At 39.0% G+C, this 24,024-nt stretch overlaps 1 protein-coding gene across 1 annotated transcript; it reads left to right on the plus strand.

Moving 5' to 3' along the window:
* Positions 1-8,685: 8,685 nt before the first annotated feature.
* LOC102777352 (cytohesin-2-like) lies at positions 8,686-23,782 on the plus strand. The gene is made up of 13 exons (XM_087840372.1): positions 8,686-8,741; positions 9,241-9,314; positions 9,581-9,645; positions 11,624-11,690; positions 13,816-13,934; positions 15,551-15,631; positions 15,757-15,869; positions 16,162-16,310; positions 17,903-18,014; positions 18,119-18,195; positions 18,289-18,360; positions 18,591-18,739; positions 21,321-23,782. The coding sequence occupies exons 1-13, from the start codon at positions 8,702-8,704 to the stop codon at positions 21,403-21,405; spliced, it is 1,203 nt and encodes a 400-aa protein (XP_087696498.1). The 5' UTR covers positions 8,686-8,701; the 3' UTR covers positions 21,406-23,782.
* The last annotated feature ends 242 nt before the right edge of the window (positions 23,783-24,024 follow it).

Consider the following 24,024-nt stretch of genomic DNA (forward strand, 5'->3'; position numbering starts at 1 on the left):
ACAGCGATGCAGTCAGAAGAGTCTGCAGCAGGCAGATTACCTTATCTCGTAACAAATACTCCAGTTGATTGGCATTGGTGGCAATAGATCTAATTTGACAAGGGTCAGCTCAGAACAACCCATCTGAGAGACTTATCTGGCCTATTCATGTCTCTGCCGAATTAGTTTTTTGGTAACACGGAGTCACATTCTGTCAGTTTTTCCTGCAGCAGCACAGTCACACGCTAACTTAAAGTAATATTCTCAACCAAACCTTCCCTGTTTGTGTTTACTATCTCCTTTATGATTAACAATGTGTCATGGCCTGGGTCTGTTGACCCAGAGCTCATGTATTTTTTGTATATTTTTCAGTATGTTATGTTTTTGGTGGTTTTCTCTCCCTTTGTCCTTTCTCCCTGTGTTCTCCCGGAGGTTTTGGGATCGCTGAGGGGACAGCGACCCGGAAGTGTTCCCGCACTGGAGGCTGCCCCACCTGCCGCCAGTGTTGGAGAGTAACGGAATACATGTACCGCGGTTACGTATTTAAAATACAAAATATGAGTAACTGTATTCCGTTACAGTTACCGTTTAAAAAGGTGGTATTTAGAATACAGTTACTTTGTTGAAATAAATGGATTACACTGCGGTACTTCCCTGTTTCATATTGTCGGGGGTCAGGACTGTTTGGGTTTTGTTTGACAGCTACGTTCTGTTGTTCCAGGCGGCAGCGTTACGGTTGCCATGGTTACAGGGTGACTCTCTCTCTCTGCGTGTTTCCTGGGTGAGAGAGGCCTTTTTGTTGTTGTTGTGCTAAGCTAACAGGCAGAATGCTACAGGTATAGCTCTAAAGAATGTAGCATCATAGGCAGTGTAGTCCGTGCTGCAGGGAGAATGGACTGCCATACACGTTATGTGTCTGTGAGCGAGGGAGGGAGAAAAAGGAAAAGTACGAGCTGTCATCGAGCAAAAACGGGAGCTGGAAGCATGTAAATATAATAATAACCACTGCAGCCAAGAAGAGAGCCTGACGAGCCCAGTTGTAAGTAAGCTATTAAGACTCGACTGTACACCGTGTTCGTGTTTTCCTCCAAAAACAATAAGTTCTGTTGGAGCAGCCTTTCAATGCCTCTCTCTGTCTCTGCTAGCAAAGTTGACCCAGACAACAAAGTAAAGCTAGTTTTCAGCTACGAGCCCGACATGAACCCGACATATTAGTCAGAGGTCCCTTTACTACGGAGCCGCGGACCTTCAGTAACAGTAATAAATCACAGCAATAGTACATTCACGTAGTTGTAAACAGCGCGGGATCATACTAAGTCGAACCTGTTAAGTACCTCCGTTGATTAGTGAGTTTGTGAACGGCTTCGCTAGTGAAGGCTGTCTGCTGAGTTGTGTGTGTTTTTGTGTCACCAGGAGTCGGGAGTCAGGAACGTCGTCACGAGGGAAAATTACGCAGTGGAATCGGGTTTTTGGAGTTGTCACCTTTTTCACTGTTATGGACACGTGCACTGTGTGGGATTCACAGGGGAATCGCCACAGGAGTTTCTGTCCACTCACTACAAATAAATCCACTGTCCTTCACTAGAGTCTCGCGTTTGGGCCCTACTTTCTCTACAACTCCACAGTATGCCGTCGCAGCCCGTGACACAATGTTTGCACGCGCAGCTTCAATTGAACCATAGAGAGGCGTTAAATAATAAAATCAGGGTTTGATTTATATTTTATGACACATTTATAAATGAATAGTCAGTATGCTTAACAACTGAAGTGCTTCTTTAACAGCAGTAATACACTCAGTGAGCACTTCATTAGGAACGTCGTGCTAATACTAATGCACTGAACCTCTCTTGGCTGTCAAAACAATGTAATTTCTCAGTCTGGACAAGATGTGGGAAATGTTTATTTGAGATTGACATTATTTCTGCAGGTTTGTTAGCTGCACTGTTATGATGTGAGCACATCCCAAAGGGACTTTTGTAATTGGTTTCAGAGCTGGTGACCAGGAAAGAGACAATTCTGTGTATTTTGATACTGGAAATAGCCACTGAAAGATGGCAAACTGTGGCCGTAAATGGACTCAAATGGTCAATAACAACACTGGAAACAACATTCAGTGTGCTATGGAAACTTTCCACACCATTACACCACCAGCAGCAGGCTTCACACAGCACAGGTTGTATGCCAACCTGCAGGCACACAAAGTAATCATTTCCTTTTCATCGCTGGTAGTTGCACTTCCTCCGTTTGTTTCCGTTTAAGCAAATTTTTTACTCAGCATATAAGCTGAAATCTAGTGTATGTACTTCCAAGTTCTTGACAGATTGTCTACTATACTCTGAATTCTCTTCTGCATTGCAGCATCTTTTTGCAAATTTTGGCTGTTTTCTGTTTTTTGTTTTGTTACTTTTTTAGTTTTTTGTTTCATATAAAAAAAATTCCATATAAAAGCCACCATTCGGTTGTTAAGGGATGACATATAAACCCTGCTTCCGGGTCCAAACTACACTGTGTTTATTAAGGCTGTTGTCACTTTAACGTGTTTTAATGTTTTGTATTTTGTTCTATTTAATCTGAAAAAGCCCTTAAAAATAGTCAGTGATCACTGTTGGCCACTCTCAGTTTTTATTACTGCCATTCATCTGCAGCACATTTTAAAGCTTTGTTTTTAAAACCTTACGATGTAACTACAGCCCATCAGCTTTGCCATGACACCGGGTTGGGCTCACGGTTTGCCAGACACCAAATATTTGAACAGTTCAGAAAAGCATCACTCTGAGGCTAACAAAGACTTGAATGAGTACATGAAGCTGAAGATCAGGAGGTTTTTATAATGAGTCATCCAAATCACGCAGCAATATATAAATGACTAAGCTCGTATTTTGGATGGATTATCTCAGATGCTGTCCTGATGAAGTTTGGTCTGTTTTCAGCGTGTTTTTCCTGTCGTGTGATTGCATTCGTCTCTACCCATCTGGGGCTCTCATATTTAATTGATTGGAAAAAAAATAAATGAATCCTCCAGCTTCACTCTGCAAAAGTGTTTTTAATATCCTAACCATAGCTCTTTAGCTAGCCAACACGCAGCGTACCATTATATGCCAGCTGGCCCAACTTCAGTAATACAAACATCCTTGCTGCTTAATTTTCCTTCTTCATTTTATCCAAAGTGATAGCAGAGCTGTACATTTTGGGTTTTCAGAAATCCCTCATAGTATATCATATTTAGATGGAAACTGGAAGCTAACTAACTGCTAACTTCTGTTTTTCATGGAGGCCTGGATGTTAAACTTTATTGATACACCTGGTAGAGCAGCCACACTGATCATTTTATTACAAATGAAGGAATTCAGACAGTTTTAAACTCTCGATGGTGGCTAATGATGTCAGACTTAAGAGGCAGATAGAAAAAGATAATATGAATGTCGCCATCATGACTTCATCCATTGGTGTTTGAAGCCCCGAGGATTTTTGCCATCATCATCTTTGTGTTGAAACTTGATGTGAGGAGAGAGGGGTTGATCTGACTGTGAAAGCCAATGAGCATAATCTAAATGATCCTCATTTTTGAAACTTAGAATGACCAACATTTATAAAATTGACTCCTTTTTCTCAGTATGACTCAAAATTTAATGTCTGTGGGGTTTAACGTTTGGCAGCAGCCTCAAGTGGCTATTAGAGGAACTGCAGCTTTGGGTCAGTCCCATTAAAGGCTGTGTATTCATGCTGCTAATACCAAACTTTAACGCTAGAAGGTGAGCCTGTGCCCACTGCAGACTCAGATTTTTGTTTTTCTCTGAAGGAAGAGGGCTGAACACCTCTGAACTCTGGCATCAGCAAAGAGTGTCCATCCAAACGACTGCTGCTCATCCATCTTTCTGACCGAAGCCTCGCAAACCAGCCTATCTGCTGCCAGCAGTCATGCCAGAATCATGTTAACTGAAGGAAGGTTTGATGCTGTGAAGCCCTGCCAAATGACTGGCTGACTGCTGGTCCTGATAAAGAGCTTTGTGAGGGAATATTCTGTTGACAGCAAATGTGACACTAAAAACTGGATAGTTTGTCTTTTCAATCAAGAGTTTATCGTGCAGGAAAACAAAGAGGAACTATGAAGAGTCGCAGTAAGTGAATCACAGAGCAAAAAGTTATAAAAAGACAATGATCCTGACTCACGAGGTCTACAATATATCTGATTTATTGCACAGAAAAATCCACCTACGCACACTCGATGACTTGTTTTTGTCTATTTGCAGATTTTGCCATTTGTTCCACATTAAAGTTGACCTATGGGCCTCAATTGCATCTGGACTCCTGGAATAAAGTTGCTTCTCATGAGTCACAGCTTAAATTAATTCACATGAATCTTATGCTGCCCCTCAGTTCATCCTCTCCCTGCAATAAGACCTTTTAGACATGGACTGTGTTTTACCATCATCATCTTGGTGTTTGGTGACTAAGAATCTTTTGGCACTGAGTCTTTATTGACTCTAATGAGGACCTTAATTTAGGAAATGTGTTAAATAAGACATAAAGTGGTAAGAATGTGTTTGTTGAGGTCATGGAGCGAAGGAGCTGGAGGTCTGATGACATACTGTATACTCCTGTAGTGTCTGACTATGTCGACATCGTTTTTAAGCCTTTTCACTGTATTTTTCCTACAAGTCAAGGAGCTGCACTGAGATGCTTGGTTTCTGGTGATGACAGAAGCATCTCTTTCATAATGACAGTAGAGTGGGAAAGTGGAAAAAGTGACACATATTGTTAAAATTACATTTATTTGACCTCAGCTATCTTCTGCTGATGAATCATTGCATGCAAAAGTTCTCAGAAAGTACTTATTTGCACTTAAAAAAGGGGAAAATGTTATCATTTATTATTCAGCAGTTTTACAGCCTAGGTCCTCTTGGTTAAATCAGACTGCAGGTGGCCCAGGAACTATAATACGTTTGACACCCCACAACGGTATGTCCGATCATGGAGGAGAAGCGGAGTGTTTAAAGCAGTCTAAAGCATGAAGGTCATTAGTGTTAGTGTGGAGTTTTATTGATAACATCTTTTTATAATTATTTCCCAGGGTCACCCAATTTCTCCTTGTCTGTCTTTGTTTCCTGTTTTTCTTTGCTTTAGTTCCCTTGTTTCTTCCCAGTAATTTATTTTGGTAACTTCCCCCTTTCTCAGTTTACTCAGTTTGCAGACTCTTGTAGATCTGTCCTTCCTCTTCTCATGTCTTAATCTCACTCCGCTAATAAAAAAAAATCCTCAGAAACAGTTGACGTCCTGAAACAAAATTACTGAAACATTAACTTTTTAGACTTTCCCGTCAGCGGTTGAATGAAAAATTCAACTTATTTACTGTATATCCTCCAAAAGTATTACTTTTCATAATGAAATAGCATATTTTCTGCCTCGTAATATCTTTATCACCGATTTATATTTATCCAAAGTGTCCACAGAGCTCCACTGTTGTCCAACAGCTTGAAAACTGTTTAAAATTGTCCTTAATCACCACAGCCATACACTCCATACACCATATGGTTGAAGGAAATAAAAGAAGCAACATATCAGCTACTTAAAGTGCCTGTCTCTTTCTGCTTCCTCCTTTTTCTGCTGAATTAGAATTTCATTGCTGAAGAACTGAACATTTATAAACGTTTCAGGACTTATGTCAGTCTTTCTTTAAAAGTAGAAAACTTGTTGCTGTCGAGGCTGAAATATAGCAACAATCTCTGGTGTTTAGAAACGTGACATCCCACTAGGTGGGGCCTCATATTTAATAATGAAAGAAGTCTGCTCTTTTCAAGTGTTGCCTTCATGCAGATGAAAACGTAGCTGATGCTTCATCTCGCTGCTGTGATGTGGCGGCAGAGGAAAGTACACTTTCTCTCCCTCTCCTGTAAAAACATTTTCACTTTTAGGTTCCCGTGACGCAAATATTTTCCACGTGTAGCACCTTATTAGGCATGACATTAAAATAAATAAAGGTTTTTGAGGCATTACCAGAAAGGCTCATAGTCAAACAACGTCGGGTTATGGGTTCAGTAGAGGTTACCATGGAGATCTAACAAGGTTAGACAGCGTGTTTCACATACGTGGATACCCATTATGTTCACTTTGCAGTACATCCCTGTGTGTTTTCTCTCCCTGAACAACTTTCCTGACACAGACCTCTTTGATGTAACGTCACACACATTTTACTTCACATTGTGCTGAAAATTTCTGATTGTCATTAACAGTTTTTTTTAAATATCAGTCTTACATTTTGCATCTTTAACTGCTACAATTTCCAGTTACGATGGGCAGTGGTTAGCACTGCTGCCTAAGAAGGCTCCTGTTTTGAGTCCTGGCTTTGGCCCTTTTTCATGTTCTTCTCATGTCTGCGTGCGTTCTCTCCACTTAATGGATAAGTAATCCTGTTACTTACTTTATATTTTTCTTGAACATAAAGGGTTTGGAAAAACTGAGCAAGTCCTTGCACTGGTGGAGTGGTGCATTGATAACAACTCTGAACAGAATGTCAACTAAACCAAAGAGATCACCGTTGAAATCCGAAGCCAGCATAGCTACACACTACATGTTGTCAACAACACCACAGTGGAGGCTGTGGTACAGATAACACATATCCTGTCCTTTTCACTGCAGCATCTGCTCTTTTTGTGCTGATAGAGAAGAAATGACCTACCCTGTGCATATCTGTGATGTCAGGGCAGTTAACTGGAAGTCCCTGCAGCGCGTGGTGACGACAGCGACGATCATTGGGTCTTCTCTTTCCACAGGATCTGCAGCGAATCACTAAACATGCCCCCAAACCACCAGTGCTACAAATGACTGGACTGCTCCATGTAGTCAAAACGAAGCTTTACGACAGAGAAATCTAACGTGCAATAGTTATTCTTATACGTTTATGTATATGTGCATTCATTTTCTTCTGCTTATCCAATTAAGGGTCGCAGGGAGGCTGGAGCCTGTCTTAGCACGAGAGGCAGCGTACACCCTCACCAGTCTGTCACAGGGCTAACACAAAGAAACCATTTACACTCATATTCAAACTTACAGCCAACTGAGACTCTCCGATTAGCCCACATGTAACCTCAGTAAGTGCATGTCTGCATGACTCAAACCCAAAACCATCTTGCTGTGAGGCTACAGTACGTTATATGTTACATATGTGTGTATATATAATAGAGGTGGGAATCACCATACAACTCACGATACGATATTATCACAATACTTAACGCACGATACGATATTATTGCGATTTTTAAAAATATTTTGCGATATTCAGATTCTGTACATAAAGGTAAACTTTATCAATATTCATTTTATCTAATATCAAAGTCTCACACTCAGTCTTTCTCTCATTTCAGTTTTATTGTTGACAAACTGAACGGTTTGTATTACAGTCTAGTCCAACTTAACTGAATCAACCATCTGGTACAATTATAGCTATTCTGAACTATGCAGTTTATGAAAACTATGCAGCCCCTTCAGCAACTGAAGAATTTGAAAGTAAATTAAAACAAAATATAATTTTACATTAAATAAAAAAGTTTTAAACTTAATTCAAATAAAACATGTCTTAAATTAAAATAAGTAAACTGTCATGTTTATTGCTGCCAAAAAACAAGTTAAACACATTTGGACAGTGAAGGAATGTCAGGATTCTTGCTCAGAAAAAGGATCAACATGCTCTGTTCCATTCCACAAAAACTTTTTTTGTAACAAAATATCGATTTCTGCTGTCCCTGTATCGATACATTATTAGCAAACAAAATATCATGATGCTACACAGTATCAATTTTTCCCCCACCCCTAATATATAACCACTTTGCATATACATATAACAGTATAATACACAGAACCTTTGTTGCACTATTATGAACCAGGCAACATATTTTCATTCAGATTTACACTGTCTGGCGTTGCTATTGGCGTGTTGTGCTATTGGTGCACTTCATAACTCATGTGAAGGCTTTAAAGCTTTTCCAGAACCAGACACTCGTGCACATCCAAATGAAAACAGAACCAAAACGCATGATCAGGACACATTAGTAACGTCCATGTTGCAGCTTGCTTTCATATTTTTATTTCTAACACAGTGTGCTTCTGTGAAGGCCATTTCATTTTTCATTTTTTCTTTCTTTTTTGTGAACTTTAGTTGTAAAAGTGTTGCAGTGCAGAATACATATTTACAATATCCTCTGTATAAAGTGTGGGTGTTTTAAGCGAAAGCTTCAGCCTACGTCTTTCCTGTCAGCAATTTGAGTTCCTCAGATTTTATCAGCATTCCTCAGTCATTTTTGAATAAACAAATATTTTAATAGCTTAAGCATTAGCTGCTGATCCAATATTCATAAACTGGAGTGCTTCTGTGAAAGCAGCGCATTTGAATGTCTTCTCCACCACCTCAGAAAAACCACCGTTGTTTTAAATTCAAAACGCCTGATTTCATCTTGTTGATGTTATGACATTATTTTTAGTGGTCACAGCTGCAGTGTTTGTGTAATAACGTGTAATAGCGATAAGGTCATGAATGAGCTGTCTGTTGCTCAATGGGCATTTTACCATGTTTCACATCATCAGACGAGTTGTAAGCGGTGCTGTTGGCTGAGCTCTGGAGCGCCTCCAGTGTCGCTGCTGTGTCTCCGAATGGCAGCGCCGGCCCTCTTTTCACTCTGACTGAGTTTGTTTCCTGTGCAGCCGTCAGTCGCTCTGCACCATCAACAACATGGCCATACGCAGAAAAGACAGCTTCCTCTGGGGAAAAGGTATGCCTATTAATCTTTTACTTTCAATCGTTGTCATAAGCTGCCGCTGCTTTAAAACTAAAAGTGGTTTTGATGATGTTTGTGTTGACTATTTGTGTGGTTTAGTTTAGAACTCAAACTGCTCACAACTGCTTTGAATATCATGCTATTTCATATTACTTTCAATGCACAATAATGTCTTTGACTAGGAAGGAAACTGAACTTTTTTACAATGTTATAAAAAAATTTCTTGGACTTAAATTCTGCTTTAGTGGCTGCACTGCACTCAAAGTAACCCCTCTTTGTTCAAAAGAGGAAGAAAAGCAGCTATTTTAAGCGTGTTGATTGACCTCTTCTTTAACCTGTGAAGGGTGAAGGTGTGATATATGACTGTGTGTGTGAAAATGAGCGGGAGGGGGGGGTTGTCAAGACAGTCCACAGAGTTGCATGTCTAATTAATGCATTATCAAGTGTATTTGTCCCCATCCTGAAGTAACTGATGCTTTCTGTCACCCAACAGCTCCAATCAAACTCCCACCAGAAGCGAGGAGGCAGGGTGAGGCGCATGAGTTTGAGCTGCTGGATGACATTCAGGTACTGCGGTGAATATTTTCCTCTATGGTCTTTCAATAAAACGCCTCGTTATTCTGCTGTGTGCACCCACTCCCAGCAGCCTCGGCAGAGTTTTTCACAGCGCACAAAAAGGCCATTCATACATAACATTTAATTGAGATATGAAGGATTTGAAGGCTGCTTCATAATAGCCGACAAACTGACCATGAATCATTGAGTCTGCGAGTATCTGTGATGTAACACCAAACCTTGGTCTTTCTCTAACGTCACTGCCTTCTTTCTTGCAGAAACTCAGATTGGAGATCAATCGCGTCATGCCTGAAATCCACAGCCCTGAACTGAAGGAGCAGAAGTGAGTATGAGGACAATTCTTATAGCAGCTATTCTCTGAGTCAGCATGGCTTCTTCCTCTTGTTTAAGCGACACTTTGATTCAGCTTAGTCTCCTACACCACACGTAATGCTCAGTCGCACAGCCACCTTTACTCAGATTTGCATTCGACCAAGTCAGAAGCAGGGGCATTTCAGTGTGATGATGCACTGCACAAGCCTGATAAACAAATCGGATTAACTGTTTTAGGTTGTTAATTCAATTCAATTCAATTCAATTCAATTTTATTTATATAGCGCCAAATCACAACAAAAGTCGCCTCAAGGCGCTTCATAGATACAGAGAAAAACCCAGCAATCATATGACCCCCTATGAGCAGCACTTTGGCGACAGTGGGAAGGAAAAACTCACTTTTAACAGGAAGAAACCTCCGGCAGTGTTAGTGTTAGGTTTACCACCTATTAGACCTCAGAGGTCTAAAAAAATATTGCAGGATAGCACTTTTCAGACCAACCATTCCCATATTTAGAATCCCAAAGCCCACTATGTAATCTGTAAATATTCTGTGGCCCAAACATTTAGTTGCATCTCTAAGTGATACTTTTGTCACATTAGGGAAACCCTTTGCTTTTAAATAAGAATATAACCACAATACAACTAGCTGACAACCATTAGTTTTTCAAACTCACACAATGATTTTCCATTGGAAAACTGCTCTCAGCTCCTATTTTCCTGATGAGCTCATTAGTTGATAATTTCAGGTCATCTTGTATTTATTTGTGATTGACGAGTTATTAGCCCAAAAAAAAAGCACAGTTTCATCATCAGATTCAGCTCTTGTTTTAGCTAGCTGGTAGTTCAAGAAACCCAAAAGCTTAAATTGTGACTTCATAAAGAGATTTCACAAACTGCTGGCTGGTGTAGCTACGTTCATCGTTTACACGATATAAAATGGTTTTATTTTTTCTTTTTGTTGGAAATATTTAATTAGAATGTTTTTTCGACTCATATGCAGTACCTAAACCACCCTACAGGGGGCTGTGGTCCACACATTGGGACTCACTAATAATACTGGACCAAAATGAACGTGTATATGGCTTTAATGTCACAGACGGAGATGTATTTTATAACCTATATGCTGGTGGTGGCCTTGAGCAGTCAGGAGGGGCAGGGGCCGCCTACTCCCTCTGTTTAATTTGCTTGTCAAGCCTTTTCACCTGACACTTGCAATCACGTTCTCCATAAATTGTTCCACAAAGAGCAATTTTTACTGCTTTCCTTTTAAAACAAATCCACACAGTTTAATTCAGGTACTTCACATCCGTGCTACCCTTTATTTTAACCTTTTACCCATTATTTTGCTAAATGTTTCAAAAGTTTTTAGTCATCTTTGGAGGCTGGTAATTAGAGACAATGTGTTTTGGAGGAGACACTGTGATCCGGCACAAACTGAAGCACCAGCTGTAATAAAACAAAGTTAATGAGCACGCTTACAGTCACAGAAATTTGGAGAGAAAAATGTCTTTTGACACTATGGGAAATCCTTATTTGGAGTTTCTGCTTTTTGCTGTTGCACTTATGAGGCGATAATAAGTGTCTAGTGTGACACTACATTTACACATAGCTGCATTACTGGTATCGCAACCTCAGTTTCTGAGTACTGCTGCACGCACGCCACAAAAACACCGACCGCTTATCACAAAGCGCTCATTATCGGAAAGTAGTTTGGAGTGTGATAAATGAATTCACAGGAAAAATGATTTATTTTAACTTGAACATTGATCAGTCGTAAAGTTAACTTTTCATTGTCTTTTATACGAATATATGTATTATTTATGTTTATTAAATCGAAAACCAAATATTAATCCAGCAATCTGCTCCTCATATTCAACACGAAAAAAAAAAAGGCAAACACAGCTCTCAGTTCAAAATAAACAACAAAATGAGCTACAAAACTTTATGATTTATAACATTACAACATTTTTTGTCTTCTGTTGCAGTAAAAATATTGCGAGGAACAGGAAATTCCTACGTGGGAAAAAGAAATTTAACATGGACTCCAAAAAAGTGAGTTGATATCATATTTGTGTGTACACATTTTCATACATTAAGGAAAGATTTTTAATTTAATCTACAAAGTAAGACAATCCTTTGTAAGACCTTTTTAAAAACTCCACATCTTCCAGTGACAGTGACAGGAGCAAACAAAGAAGCTAGGTGTTGCTATAGATGGATTTCTGTAATCGGCTGTAGTTTATATGTAGGAGACACCAGTCTGAAGCACGCACTAACTACTCACTGAGCAGAAGTCAAACTTGAAAAAGTTTAATTTAATTAGCAATCCACTAGTCAGACCAAACCAGTTGCAAGGAGGTTTTCACCAACTAACCCTTAACATCACATGGTCAGTGGTCACATGACTGCAAAAAACATCAGAGCAAAAAAGTCTGTTTAGGGTGGAGGTCCAGACAGATGGATGGGTCAACCAAACATCGGTACATGCTATATTTCCCGTTTTAAGTCATCCTCAGTGTTTCTTTTACGAACTAAATTGTAGTAAAAGGGTGTCAGTGTTGTTTCTGTTAAAGTAGCCTCAGATATTGATGTCACTTTTATAATGAAGGTCCTGCAACTGTAACCAAGTAGTTATTTTAACCTTTGACTCCAATAACTTTACATTAAAACGCCTAATTTATGTCTTAAAATAAAGACAAGTACCAAAGGTATATGAAGGGGGAAGCTATCCACACGGACAAACAATCATTTTTCTTGAAAAGGTCAGTATTTTAACACGAGAGTCTGTGGGGACTGATTTGAAGCCACCTTCAAGTGGCCATTAGAGGAACTAAATCAGGGGTGGGCAATTCCAGGCCTCGAGGGCCGGTGTCCTGCAGGTTTTATATCTCACCTTGGGTCAACACACCTGAATCACATGATTAGTTCGTTACGAGACCTCTGGAGAACTTCAGGACATGTTGAGGAGCTAATTTAGCCACTTAAATCAGCTGTGTTGGTCCAAGAACACATCTAAAACCTGCAGGGACACCGGCCCTTGAGGCCTGGAGTTGCCCACCCCTGAACTAAAGGCACTTCTTGGGCTTCATGTACAGGTTTGTCTTTGTGCCTAAGCCTTGACTAGGTTTGTTAACATAATAGTTTCTATTTTTCAGCATTTTTCAACTTTAATTTTTAGGAGTGCCTCATCCAGTAACCCAGCCATTGTGGGTGGCACAAGCATTATCCAGTAGGATAAGGGGAGGAGCCAACACCTGTAGGGTCACTGCTCTTGAGCTGTATACCTGTAGATTATACATAAATGGTGCTATTTCTCAGTGCATACTTTTATATTTACTTCTGACATGCACAGTGTTGTTTATTTCAAGAGATTAAAGGAAACTTTGTTAGTCACAGTAAAAGTTTTAATTCTACTTTCACTCACTTCAACATCTCTGTATCAGAAGGTCAACAGCAACACGGTAACAGATATCTCCACACACAGCGGATGTCGAGTTGAGAGATGTGTATGTGATGCTCAGAAGTGCAACCAGTGCACAGGCACCGACGCACAACATGAGCAAAAGCGAGAAAAACCGCATCCTGTTCCCTGAAGTGGGGCAGAGACGCCACTTCACCACTGCGACCTCCATCTTTTTCTTTTCTTTTTTTTTTTGCTTCCTTCCTTTCTGGGTCTTCAGCTCAAAGCTGAGTGTCTTGGCCTGAGCACGCTCTGCGCTCAGGCCTGCAGACAAGTGGGTGGATAACACGCCTGTAGTCTTCTTGGGGTTAAGGGTGCTAAGTGGAATTGATTTGGTTAGCAGGAGTATGCACTCAGAATCAAGAGTCATATTTTCAAGAACTGTCTCTAAGTACCTTTTTGAGATGCAGCAATAACAACATGTGGTATTCATTCAACCCTTCACATCTTGTGTGCTGGTGCTTGGTGGCGACCGTGACTTAAAAGGAGAAGAAGAAAACTTTTTTTATGTGTGATACGACTAGGTTAGAATTAGCAGCACTGACAAGAAGAACTAAAAGCTGTGGCCGAAACTTAACACGAAGCTTCCTGTCGCTTAATTTGCCTTCTCGATTAAAACACACCACAGACATTTAATTCACTGATTAAAAATGTGTCCTCGTAGTTTTCAAATTCATTTCTTACATGTCTGACTTTCCATTCCCCCCTTTGCTGCAGGGTGTCCAGTACCTGGTTGAAAATGGCCTTCTTGAATGGCGGGCAGAGTCTGTAGCAGAGTTTCTTTACAAAGAGGAGGGGCTCAATAAGACCGCCATAGGAAACTTCTTGGGAGAAAGGTGGAGTATTAGTATAAGTTTCCCTGCTCTTTCTTTAAAGTTGTGAGATTTAACTAAAAAAAACATTAACGTGTGTGCTTTGATTGAACTTACTAAGCAATTTAATGAGAAACTGCAGCAGGTTACTTTAGACCAATTTATGTAGATACGTTAAAAAGCCACCAAGATTCACTTTTCACCAGTTTTCCAACCACATACATGATTGGTTTCAGTTTGCACACTAAACATAAAACCATATATCCACCTCTCAAAATGGAGTGTTTTTTTGTTTGGGTTTTTTTTTTTTGTGGGCTGTAGTGTTAGGGGGTTGGAGGGTATCATCGGTGGGGGGTAGCATTCATAAGCACACCACTGATGTGGTGAGCTGTTTTGAAAGCACCATTTGATGGTTTCAATGTTCCATTAAATATTTTCCAGTGATGTGTGAAAACATTTTTTTGCCCAAAATTTGACATTTTTGTATTGTAGTGCACTCTGTAGACAGACAACCTTTTTCCAAAGGTTGGAACCATTTGTCAAAAACTCCTCTTTAAGATTTTACATAACACGAGCTGATGAAAAGAATCCTCTGGTCCTTTGCATATCTTAAAATGAAATAAATACAACCTCAGATGAACAACAGCATGAGACACATTGCACGGTGTCATTGTTTATTTAACAAATACTGAACCTAAATGCAGAAGCAACGTCTGAAAAACAGAAAAAGTGCACAGCATGATTCAGTATTTTGTAGAACCGATTGTTTATCAGATCGCTTTCTGTATGACTTTATCGTTCTCTCGCATCAGCGTGAGAGAAACGCAGCCCACTCTTCTTTACACAGTTGTTTCAATTCATTGAAATTCGCAGCATTTGTTTACGCAAAGCTCCTCCCACCGCAGCATTTCAGCCAGGTTGAGCTGTGGGCCATTGCGACACCTTGATTCTTTTGTTTTTCAGTCATTCTGTCCTGATTTGCTGCTGTGTTTGGTATCATTGTCCTGTTGACCCAGTTTGGGACGAAGCTTAGACTAGAAACTAATAATAGAATAATTTGGTTTACAGAGGATCCATTTAAAGACTGCAAGGTCCCCAAATCATCACCCCTCCTCTACTGTGCCGACAGTTGTTATTAGGTGTTTGTGCTAATATGCTAATAATGTGCATTATTCGGTCATGTCTTGTGGTTTATTCCGATCCAACTTTGCAAATCTAAACGACGCTGCCACGTCCTTTTTAGAGAGAAGATGCTTTTTCCAGGCACCCCTTCCAAACAAGCCATACTCGTCATGAACTTTAACCTTTAACCTGCCTTTTTGTATTTCTTTGATCATTGTACCTGACCTTACAAGATGTTTCTGATAGGAGGATTGTAGCATTGTAGGAACCTGAATGCTCCAGACTAGCATACTGCTTTTATAGTTTATGATCAGCTTATCGAGTGTAATTCATTAGAAATGCCTGGAAAAGGTGTACTTAGTTTGAAAATGTTCTTATTCACATGACTTCGTGACTTTCATGTATGCTATGAAACCAGTGCGCTCTGACGGTAAATGTGTATTCTATATTTGAGCCTCATTTTGAGGGTTGTGGTTTTCATTATTCAATTATCTTTCATTGTTTTGGTTGTCACACAGGGAGGAAATGCACCTGAAGATACTGAAAGCGTTTGTTGGTCTGCATGAGTTCTCAGACCTGAATCTGGTGCAAGCACTGAGGTTTGTGAAAGGAAGCTTGGAGTGTTGCAGCAGTTTTACCTTTAGTCTTGCTTTCATCCTTATTATGAAACCCTCCTCCTTACCAGCCTGTGCGTGTTGTTTTTCTTTTTCTTCCACCTTTGCAGGCAGTTTCTGTGGAGCTTTCGTCTCCCAGGAGAAGCTCAAAAGATTGACAGGATGATGGAGGCGTTTGCAGCTCGCTACTGTGGCTGTAACCCCGGGGTCTTCCAATCCACAGGTACAAGCACAAAGAGGCTGATTCATTTTCCCACACACTCCAATTAAAACACACATTTTTGCTCCTGTAATTACAAAATTCTATACAAGACTCATCATCTGCTGAGAAAAATCTGCTTTTCTTTCTGAAAAATAAACCCAAAGCCAGAGAAACATTTCAGGCCTCCCTGATTAAAGTTAACAGATTATCCAATAAAACCTTTTTTTTGGCCGAAGCAGCTGTCAGCTGGTGTTTATAATGTGTACACTCGAGAAGGCGATGAAGAAAGCTAAACTGTGGTTTTCTGTTACAGACACCTGCTACATCCTCTCTTTTGCCATCATCATGCTCAACACGAGTCTCCACAACCCCAACGTGAAAGACAAACCCACTCTGCAGCGATTTGTTTCCATGAACAGAGGCATCAACAACGGCGAGGACCTGCCCACTGAGCTGCTCACGGTCAGCAGGCTTCATTATTTCATGGCTTTGTCAGGCCCTGCCTGTACAGTCAGGTGATAGAAAACCCAAGGCGCTGATTGGTGACAGCATTATAGTTTACTCTAATATCCTTTAAATGTATTGCAGAAGTACTGCAATGCTCCTTGGTCAGGGTGGTCGACTGACTGCAGGGCATCTCTTTCATCTCCTTATGTAGCTTACCCGTACTTCTTTAGTGACACCAATAATCTCTGATGGGTTTCCCCAGTAGTACATCATTCTTGCGCAGTGAAATGCAGTTATACCTTAAATCACCCTTCGTGTTACAGTGTTACCTCGGGGTAAAGTTTATGTTATTTTCAGCACTGACTGGAAGCGAGTTTGAACAGAAAATGTAATAGTTGCCTAAAAGTGGCTAGGCAGTAGATAATTTGACAACTCAAGGTAATGCAGAGTTGATTAAAATACACAAGTAATGACGCAAATTAATGGTTGATGTATTGGTTAAAATTTCTGTGGATAAACTGTTGAAACTGTTAAAAGAAAAGATCGCACTTGAAATAGCTAGCTAAAATTAATAATATACTTATAGAAATAGAAATCATTTAAAATTAACGGCAGCAATTTGTTTGCTAATTTTGTGTATAGAAGAAACCACACTCAATTAACATACTTTAAATTATGACCAGTTGAATTGCTAAAAGTATAAATAAACTACATTTATGACAGAATAGCAGATAAAAACTTGTTATTAGCAGTGTTATTTAGTTAATAACATGATTAGGTATCACCATCAGTTTAACTAATGTGCTAATTTAATGTTAGTTTTGGATAAACAGCTAAAGTTAAGCTAACACTGGATTTGTTCAAGCATACTGTAATATTTAAGCAGTTAAAATGCTTGGCTAATAACATGACTAAATAAAATTAGCGACAAAATATGGCTAGTAGCTAAATGTTAGCTAACAGTTGAAGTCATTAGCTAACAGAGCAAAGCTGTTAGCTAAACATTGCAGATTACTGGTTGAAATTAGATACTTTAATAGTTAATCACAAATAATTAGTATATAATTTTATTAAATAGATAATAAAAGCAGTGAGTGAATGGTTGAAAAACGCAGTACATTATAGGTTGAAGAAAGCTAGTCCTTCCAGAGTACTTGAGTTTTCTTTAAATACTAAGATACTGTTCTTTTTACTTATTTAATAGACATAACCATGTATCCCAACATGAAGTAATGTTATTTAAAAAAATCACTGTCATGTAAAAATATCTAAAAATGTTGGTATTGATCAGGCTAAAATAACCTGGTGATTTTATATGAGTTTATCTGGATGTTTAGGAATCAGGAAATGACCCACATTTGGGGTTATTTCTTGATGGTTATCTATAGTTTCAGGGATTTTTTTCGTTGTTTCATTGTCTTGTGTTTTTTTCCCTATTGATATGCTGATATACGTTAGGTTCCTTTGATGCTAATCTGTTAACCTTTAGTAAAAATGTCACATCTGTGTTTCAACATGATTACTTGTGTACACTGCACTAAATTACTCAAATCAGAATTTTAAAAATGCTTATTCGATGTTTCTGTGCATTTTCAAATTATTTTCAGAAACTGTACACAAGCATCCGTAGTGAGCCGTTCAAAATCCCAGAGGATGATGGGAATGACCTCACACTGACGTTTTTTAATCCAGACCGCGAGGGTTGGCTCCTTAAAATAGGTGAGATGAAGAAACTAACACCACACGATAAACCCGGACTCCAAGACAGGACGTCAGAGCTTCTCTTTGCTCGTGTTTCTAATGTCTTGTTTGCTTCATTGCAGGTGGTCGAGTTAAAACCTGGAAGAGAAGGTGGTTCATTTTGACAGACAGCTGCTTGTACTACTTTGAATACACAACAGTACGTTTATTTATTTTTTTCTGCCGCTACATAAGTCAGACATGATGACAATAAAACATGGCCATGTCAAACATCTTCACTCTCATCCTGCAGGATAAAGATCCAATTGGGATTATTCCTCTGGAGAACCTGTGTGTCAGGGCACTACAAGACTCAAGCAAACCGGTAGAGCATCATTCACTTTCTGCATCACACTGTATGACTGCTGAGTTTCCACACACATATTATTTGCCACCACAGCCCTTAATGAATCATACAGCAGTTGCTAAATGAATTTCTAGCGCAAGTGCTCAAAACAGTGAGTCAGGAGGCTATCAGAAGATTATTAAAATAAACAAAAGGCATATGCACACAGTAACGGTGCTACATGTGGGTCTGCATGTGTGTTTAAACAGTTCTGCCTGGAGTTATATAATCCTAAAGGACAAAAGATCAAGGCCTGCAAGACGGAGAACAAAGGCAGAGTGGTCCAGGGTAAACACCAGTCGTATAAGCTCAGTGCAGCCAGCGCAGAGGAACGGGACGACTGGATAGATGCAATCAGGTGAGAGCAACTGATGCTGCAGAGGACACGCGTGCGGCCACGTGTGTCAGTGACTCATGTTTATCGAGGCTTAATGTGAAGCACATGATCAGGAAGAGTTCAAACAAGCAACAGTGATCAAACTTATATGACCTACATGTCATCTCAAATCTAAACCTGCAGTTTTATAATGCACCCATTGCCTGGTAACCATACAGAGCAAAGAAATCGTGTTATCTGTAGATAACCAATGGTTTAATAAAATATTAAAGTGTTAGCTAATTAATTTAAATTGCGCTGGGAGTTTTAAAGACTCTTGCGCGTTAGAATAAAAATAACTAAACTTTCTACCTCACAGGCTGTTTTGTCAAAGCTACAAAGTAACAAATTTTTATTGTTTCTGAGAGATATGCACAGAGTGTGCTTTTCATAGACACCTTGAACCACCAGCTATGGCAAAATTAGATGCTTAATGCAAATGGGTTTGAAACAGTGACAAAATCTGCATAAGAAGGAAAGAGTCTGTGTTTTACATCCTCTTTCAGTTTTCCGGTGACTTTAGTTCTCTGCCACCTCCAGATCCCCTGTTATATTCATATGATGCCAAATATGATCCCAAGAGGCCTTTCAAGTCTGATGTCATTGTCTCAATTTAAGATTTATGTTGAGGGATGTTAGTCATGAGTGATGCTGCGTGGTTTGAATTACTCACTTTGAAAAAGTGCTGATCCCAAGCTTAATGGCCATACTGAAATCAGGCTTGGTTTCACATGGTGTGCACTATAGCCTACACCATGAGTTTAGTTAGTAAAAATACATTTCTATTACATATTTCTATAGAAATATGACAACGTGCTCCATATGAAAATGCAAAAAGAGAAAGACAAAAGGTTACCTAAATGAAAGGTGCTTTTTCAGGCTCAGTGGGAGAGAGTTCAAGAGTCTGGAGGTAACCTTAGCCTTTGGTGCTATATAGACACCAGACCTAATGGGGCCTGCTAGGGGCATATGTATGTAAAAGTTCACTGATGTTGTGATGCTTGTGCTCACCTATTCAGAGCTCTAAAAGTCTAAACCAGAGTCTTAAAGTGGACTATGAAGTTAATGGGGAGCCCATGCAACTGAATTAGCAATGGTGTGAGTACTTAGAGTACTTAGATATCTAATATGAGCATCCAAAGTGATGTCTGAATCAAGACATCCTACTAAAGATTCAGCAAAAGTGGGAAGGGGACCTAGAGTTTTCTTTATCTTAGACACAAATCTGCCAAAGCACAAGCAAAACAACTTTTTTCCTCATTTAGTTAAAGAAAATTGTCATCCATCTGACTTTTAATAGTCTAAGAGTGAATATAACAGAAATAGTAAAGGCCCCAAAATAGAACCCTGTGGCACTCCACAGGCTAGAGAAGTGGAAGAGGACCTGAACTTAGAAGCAGGCACAGAAATGAAGAAAGCCACTCCAAAGCAGGCTTTTATACACCCACCTAGCATCTCAACCTGTCAAGCATAATGTCAGGTCATTATTTTAAAAGTGGGTGGGTGACATGCTTCACACAGTAGTGCTAATAATAATGTATAGCTAGCATGTCAACCACATACAGCCCACTTTGATCTTAAGTGAAGTGAAACCCTGTCAGTGTAAAGACATTTAAGTACACATTTAATCTCTGAGATATCTTAATACAAGATCAATAAATGTTCAATTTCAACAGCACAGCTCAGTTTTTCTACATGATAAAAATGTAAAATTACATAAAAAGTTCTGGTAGCTCACTGCTCAGACTGTTCTGTTTTTATAAAATATAAAGTTTTTGTCCATTAATGAAAAATGTCTGTTTTTTTGTTTTGTTTTTTACTGAAATATCTATAGTACACAAAGGAAAACAGGGATTTTTCCTTCATGTAATTGTTTGTCTATTACATGTAACTATCACTTAGCTATTACAGAAAAAGCTGTAAAACATATTTTGCAAAACCATCCAGCAGGCCAGATTTTAGTCTTTGCTGGGCTGATTTTGGCCCCCTGGTCTTATGTTTGACATCCCTGTTGTAGGCTGGAAACTGCAAGACATTAAAAACACAAAAGCATTCAATGCAGGAGACGCTTGTACCCAGAAATCACTTGACAGCACTGATGCTAAAGGACTCCCAGTGTAAATTTCTCTGGCTTTGACAAAACATCAGTCCCTGTGCTTGTTAGAGGGTAGTCAGTGAGGGACAACGAGGGTGTTCATTACATGAGCTACCATTTGGTTAGTTACACGGCCACAACATGGGATCATTATCAAAATGTATCATGCTAACATTTTTATTGGACATTAGAAGTAGAATAAAGGCTGGTGGGAAAGCTGTAAATATTTAGATTAAATTGATTAAGGGTTAATGCTAAGTTAGAGTGATTGCAGTCATCATCAAGATTGAATATCTGAAAATATCCATCTCAGTGTTCTTAAGATCATGCATTAAGAAAGGCCTACAAAGAGTGCAATAAAGTCATTCTTTAGTGATTTCCACTCACCAAAGTTCTCAAAACTGCTGCTTCTACTGTTACTTGAAGGTCTTGGTTTTCAAACTAAATGTGTTAAATGTTGTTTCTCAGGGCGAGCATCACCAAGGACCCTTTCTATGACTTGGTGACACTACGCAAAAGAAAGATCATCAGCAACACTTCCTCAAAGGACTGACACAGCACCATCAGTGATCATGGATGAGTTTGACTGATGAATCATGTTTCATTTTAATGACTGCTCACGAAAGATAAAACCAAAATGTCATTGCTCTGTATTTCAAAGAACTGCGCAAATTGGGATGTGATACTTGTAGTGTAAAAAGGAGAAAAGTGAACCGTGGTTTTCACATTACTTCTGCAAAATGAATGCACTGCTGCTCCGACTTCAGGGGCGACAAGTCTGACGGACAAACATCTGCTGCAAAGCTATAACAATCATGAAAGTCTAACCCAGAAGACATACAATGAGAGAGCCATAAAACAACTACAAAGAGACAGAAAATGACCTCAAAGAGACATAACAAAGACACACAAGGAAACTTCAGGGACATAAAACGACTTTAGACACATAAAATGACCACAAAGATTAAACAGCTTCACACAAAAAAACACAGATAGACTTTAGCAAAACATAAAATGACTAGAAAGAGACACAAAACAACTGCAAAGAGACAGAAAACAACTTCAAAAAGAAACAAAATGCTTTTGAAGTGAAACATATTGACTTCACTGAGACACAAAATGCCAACAAAGTATCAAAATATAAATTGATACACGCCTTTTAGACATGCACACTTTTCTGTTAATATGAAAGCATCTGAACCTGTCAGCTTATTGAATAAATGTTCACTGTGGTCACTTTGTTGTGAAAGCTGAGATGGCATTTGCTCGGTCAGACCTGGTATCATTTAGGTAACAGATTCAATGCATGCACTAATAAGGTTGGAATTGCATATTGGAATTTACTTCATCTTCAGTTCCTTTTTAAAAAGACTTACAAAAGACCAAAGTCTGGCACCTTTTCACATCTGATGTCAATGTGTCATAAACCAGCATTTGCAGAGACTGGAGGTCTTGTAGGGTCACTGTTTGACTACAGCTAGATTCCCAAATTGGCTACATAGAGAAAAACAGGTAGTTGTCAAATCTCAGCACAGAAACTTGAGTTTGGTTTAGGACCACAACTAAATCTACTGATGAAGTGAATTCAGAGATTGAATTTGAGATTAAAAAACTCAATTTCTTTTGAAAGTATCTCCCATCATGGTGTCCTTGTGCGTGCAGCCACTGGCTGAGATAACAGAGAGAGCACAAGTACTGGTTTTCTATAATGTTTGCATGATTGAACTTCAATACTTGCAGGAGGAAAAAACTTTTATTGGAATATAAGAAACAGAAAGATCGACTTAACGCTGGTCTGACTGAGTTTTATGACCACCTAACATCAAAGGACTGAGATGACAGAAGAACGCCACAACTTTTGAAAACTGTCAGAATTTAATTTAGACTTTAGACATTTGTGTGCAGCCAAAAATGATTATAAAAGTAAAATAACATTTTTATTGTACACTGGAAAAAATCGGAAGACATATTCAGAATCAGCACAGGTCTATAAACACTGTAGAGAGCATTTCTTGATTCATTGGTTCCACAGTTTAACTTGGATTAAACCCGGTGAATCCAAGGTCCACTACTGACGATGTGTTCCAAATTTTAAAATGATAAGCTAGATCAGATCCCTAATCCCTAAACCTAATCAAGGAAGGAAAATGGCAGATTAGCCTGGGTAAAAGACCGAAAATTGAGGCACACAACCATGTGTGCTGCTGGCAAAGTTTCTGGGCTGCCTTTCCTCATAACAGCCATCCATCAAGAGTCTCTCCATCTAAAGCAATGCATTATCAGGGACTGTAACATCTAGTCCTTTTTACTGAATCAGATTAAGTCTAGAAAGGTTTCCAATGAAAACAGCATTGTTGACAGTCCAAACTAATGAGACTCAAGGTCAAGGTTTGACACAGTTATCGGGATCTGAATTAGGTTTGTGGCTTGCAGCTATTTATAGAAGTCTTTCTTTTGCATTAATTACAAACCTGCAGCATCAGACAGCAGCAGGATTCGTCTGTGAGCATCTAAAACGAGAGAATAAATGCAACCCAGATAAAAATGAAAGAATGCTGTCATTTTAACAGAATAATGCAAACTGAAAAGGAAAAAGAACTTTTTTTGTGAACCTAAAGAAATTTTTACAAAACTTAACCCCAGAAATGAAGCAAAAACTCAAATACAATGGCACAGATGTTTGTGTGTACTTGTAAACTCTCAGTCTCCCCGTGGCTGCAGACTATTTGAAGTTACATATATTTATTTGTTCATATTAGAATATTTAAAGTAGATGATTTTACAGACCAATGTAGCAAATAAAATGTACAGGTTATTGTAAATGTGCATCAAAAGGTTAAAAAGCACTCGTACTTGTTTCTTGACCCTGATGTGCTATAGTCACACTTTAGCTTGTGTAAAAATGCATTTAGCACTTTTGTAAACCTGTTCCAGCTGTTTTGTAAATGAAAATATGATTTTTTTTTTTTTTTTTGTTATTGTATATTCAAATGAATTTTAAGTTATAGATCTTTGTACAGCATGTTTTTAGATCATTTTTTGTATAATTTAATGACTTTATACTTGTGTGGTAATCAAACTACTTTTCGTGTATTAAAGTATATCGTATATTAAAATTGTGCAGTTCTTTTTCCAGTAGATGGCGCTACTTTACCACTCCACACCCTTTCTT

Source organism: Neolamprologus brichardi, chromosome 4, assembly GCF_056152115.1.
Source record: "Neolamprologus brichardi isolate AB-2024 chromosome 4, ASM5615211v1, whole genome shotgun sequence".
Taxonomy (NCBI): Eukaryota; Metazoa; Chordata; class Actinopteri; order Cichliformes; family Cichlidae; genus Neolamprologus; species Neolamprologus brichardi.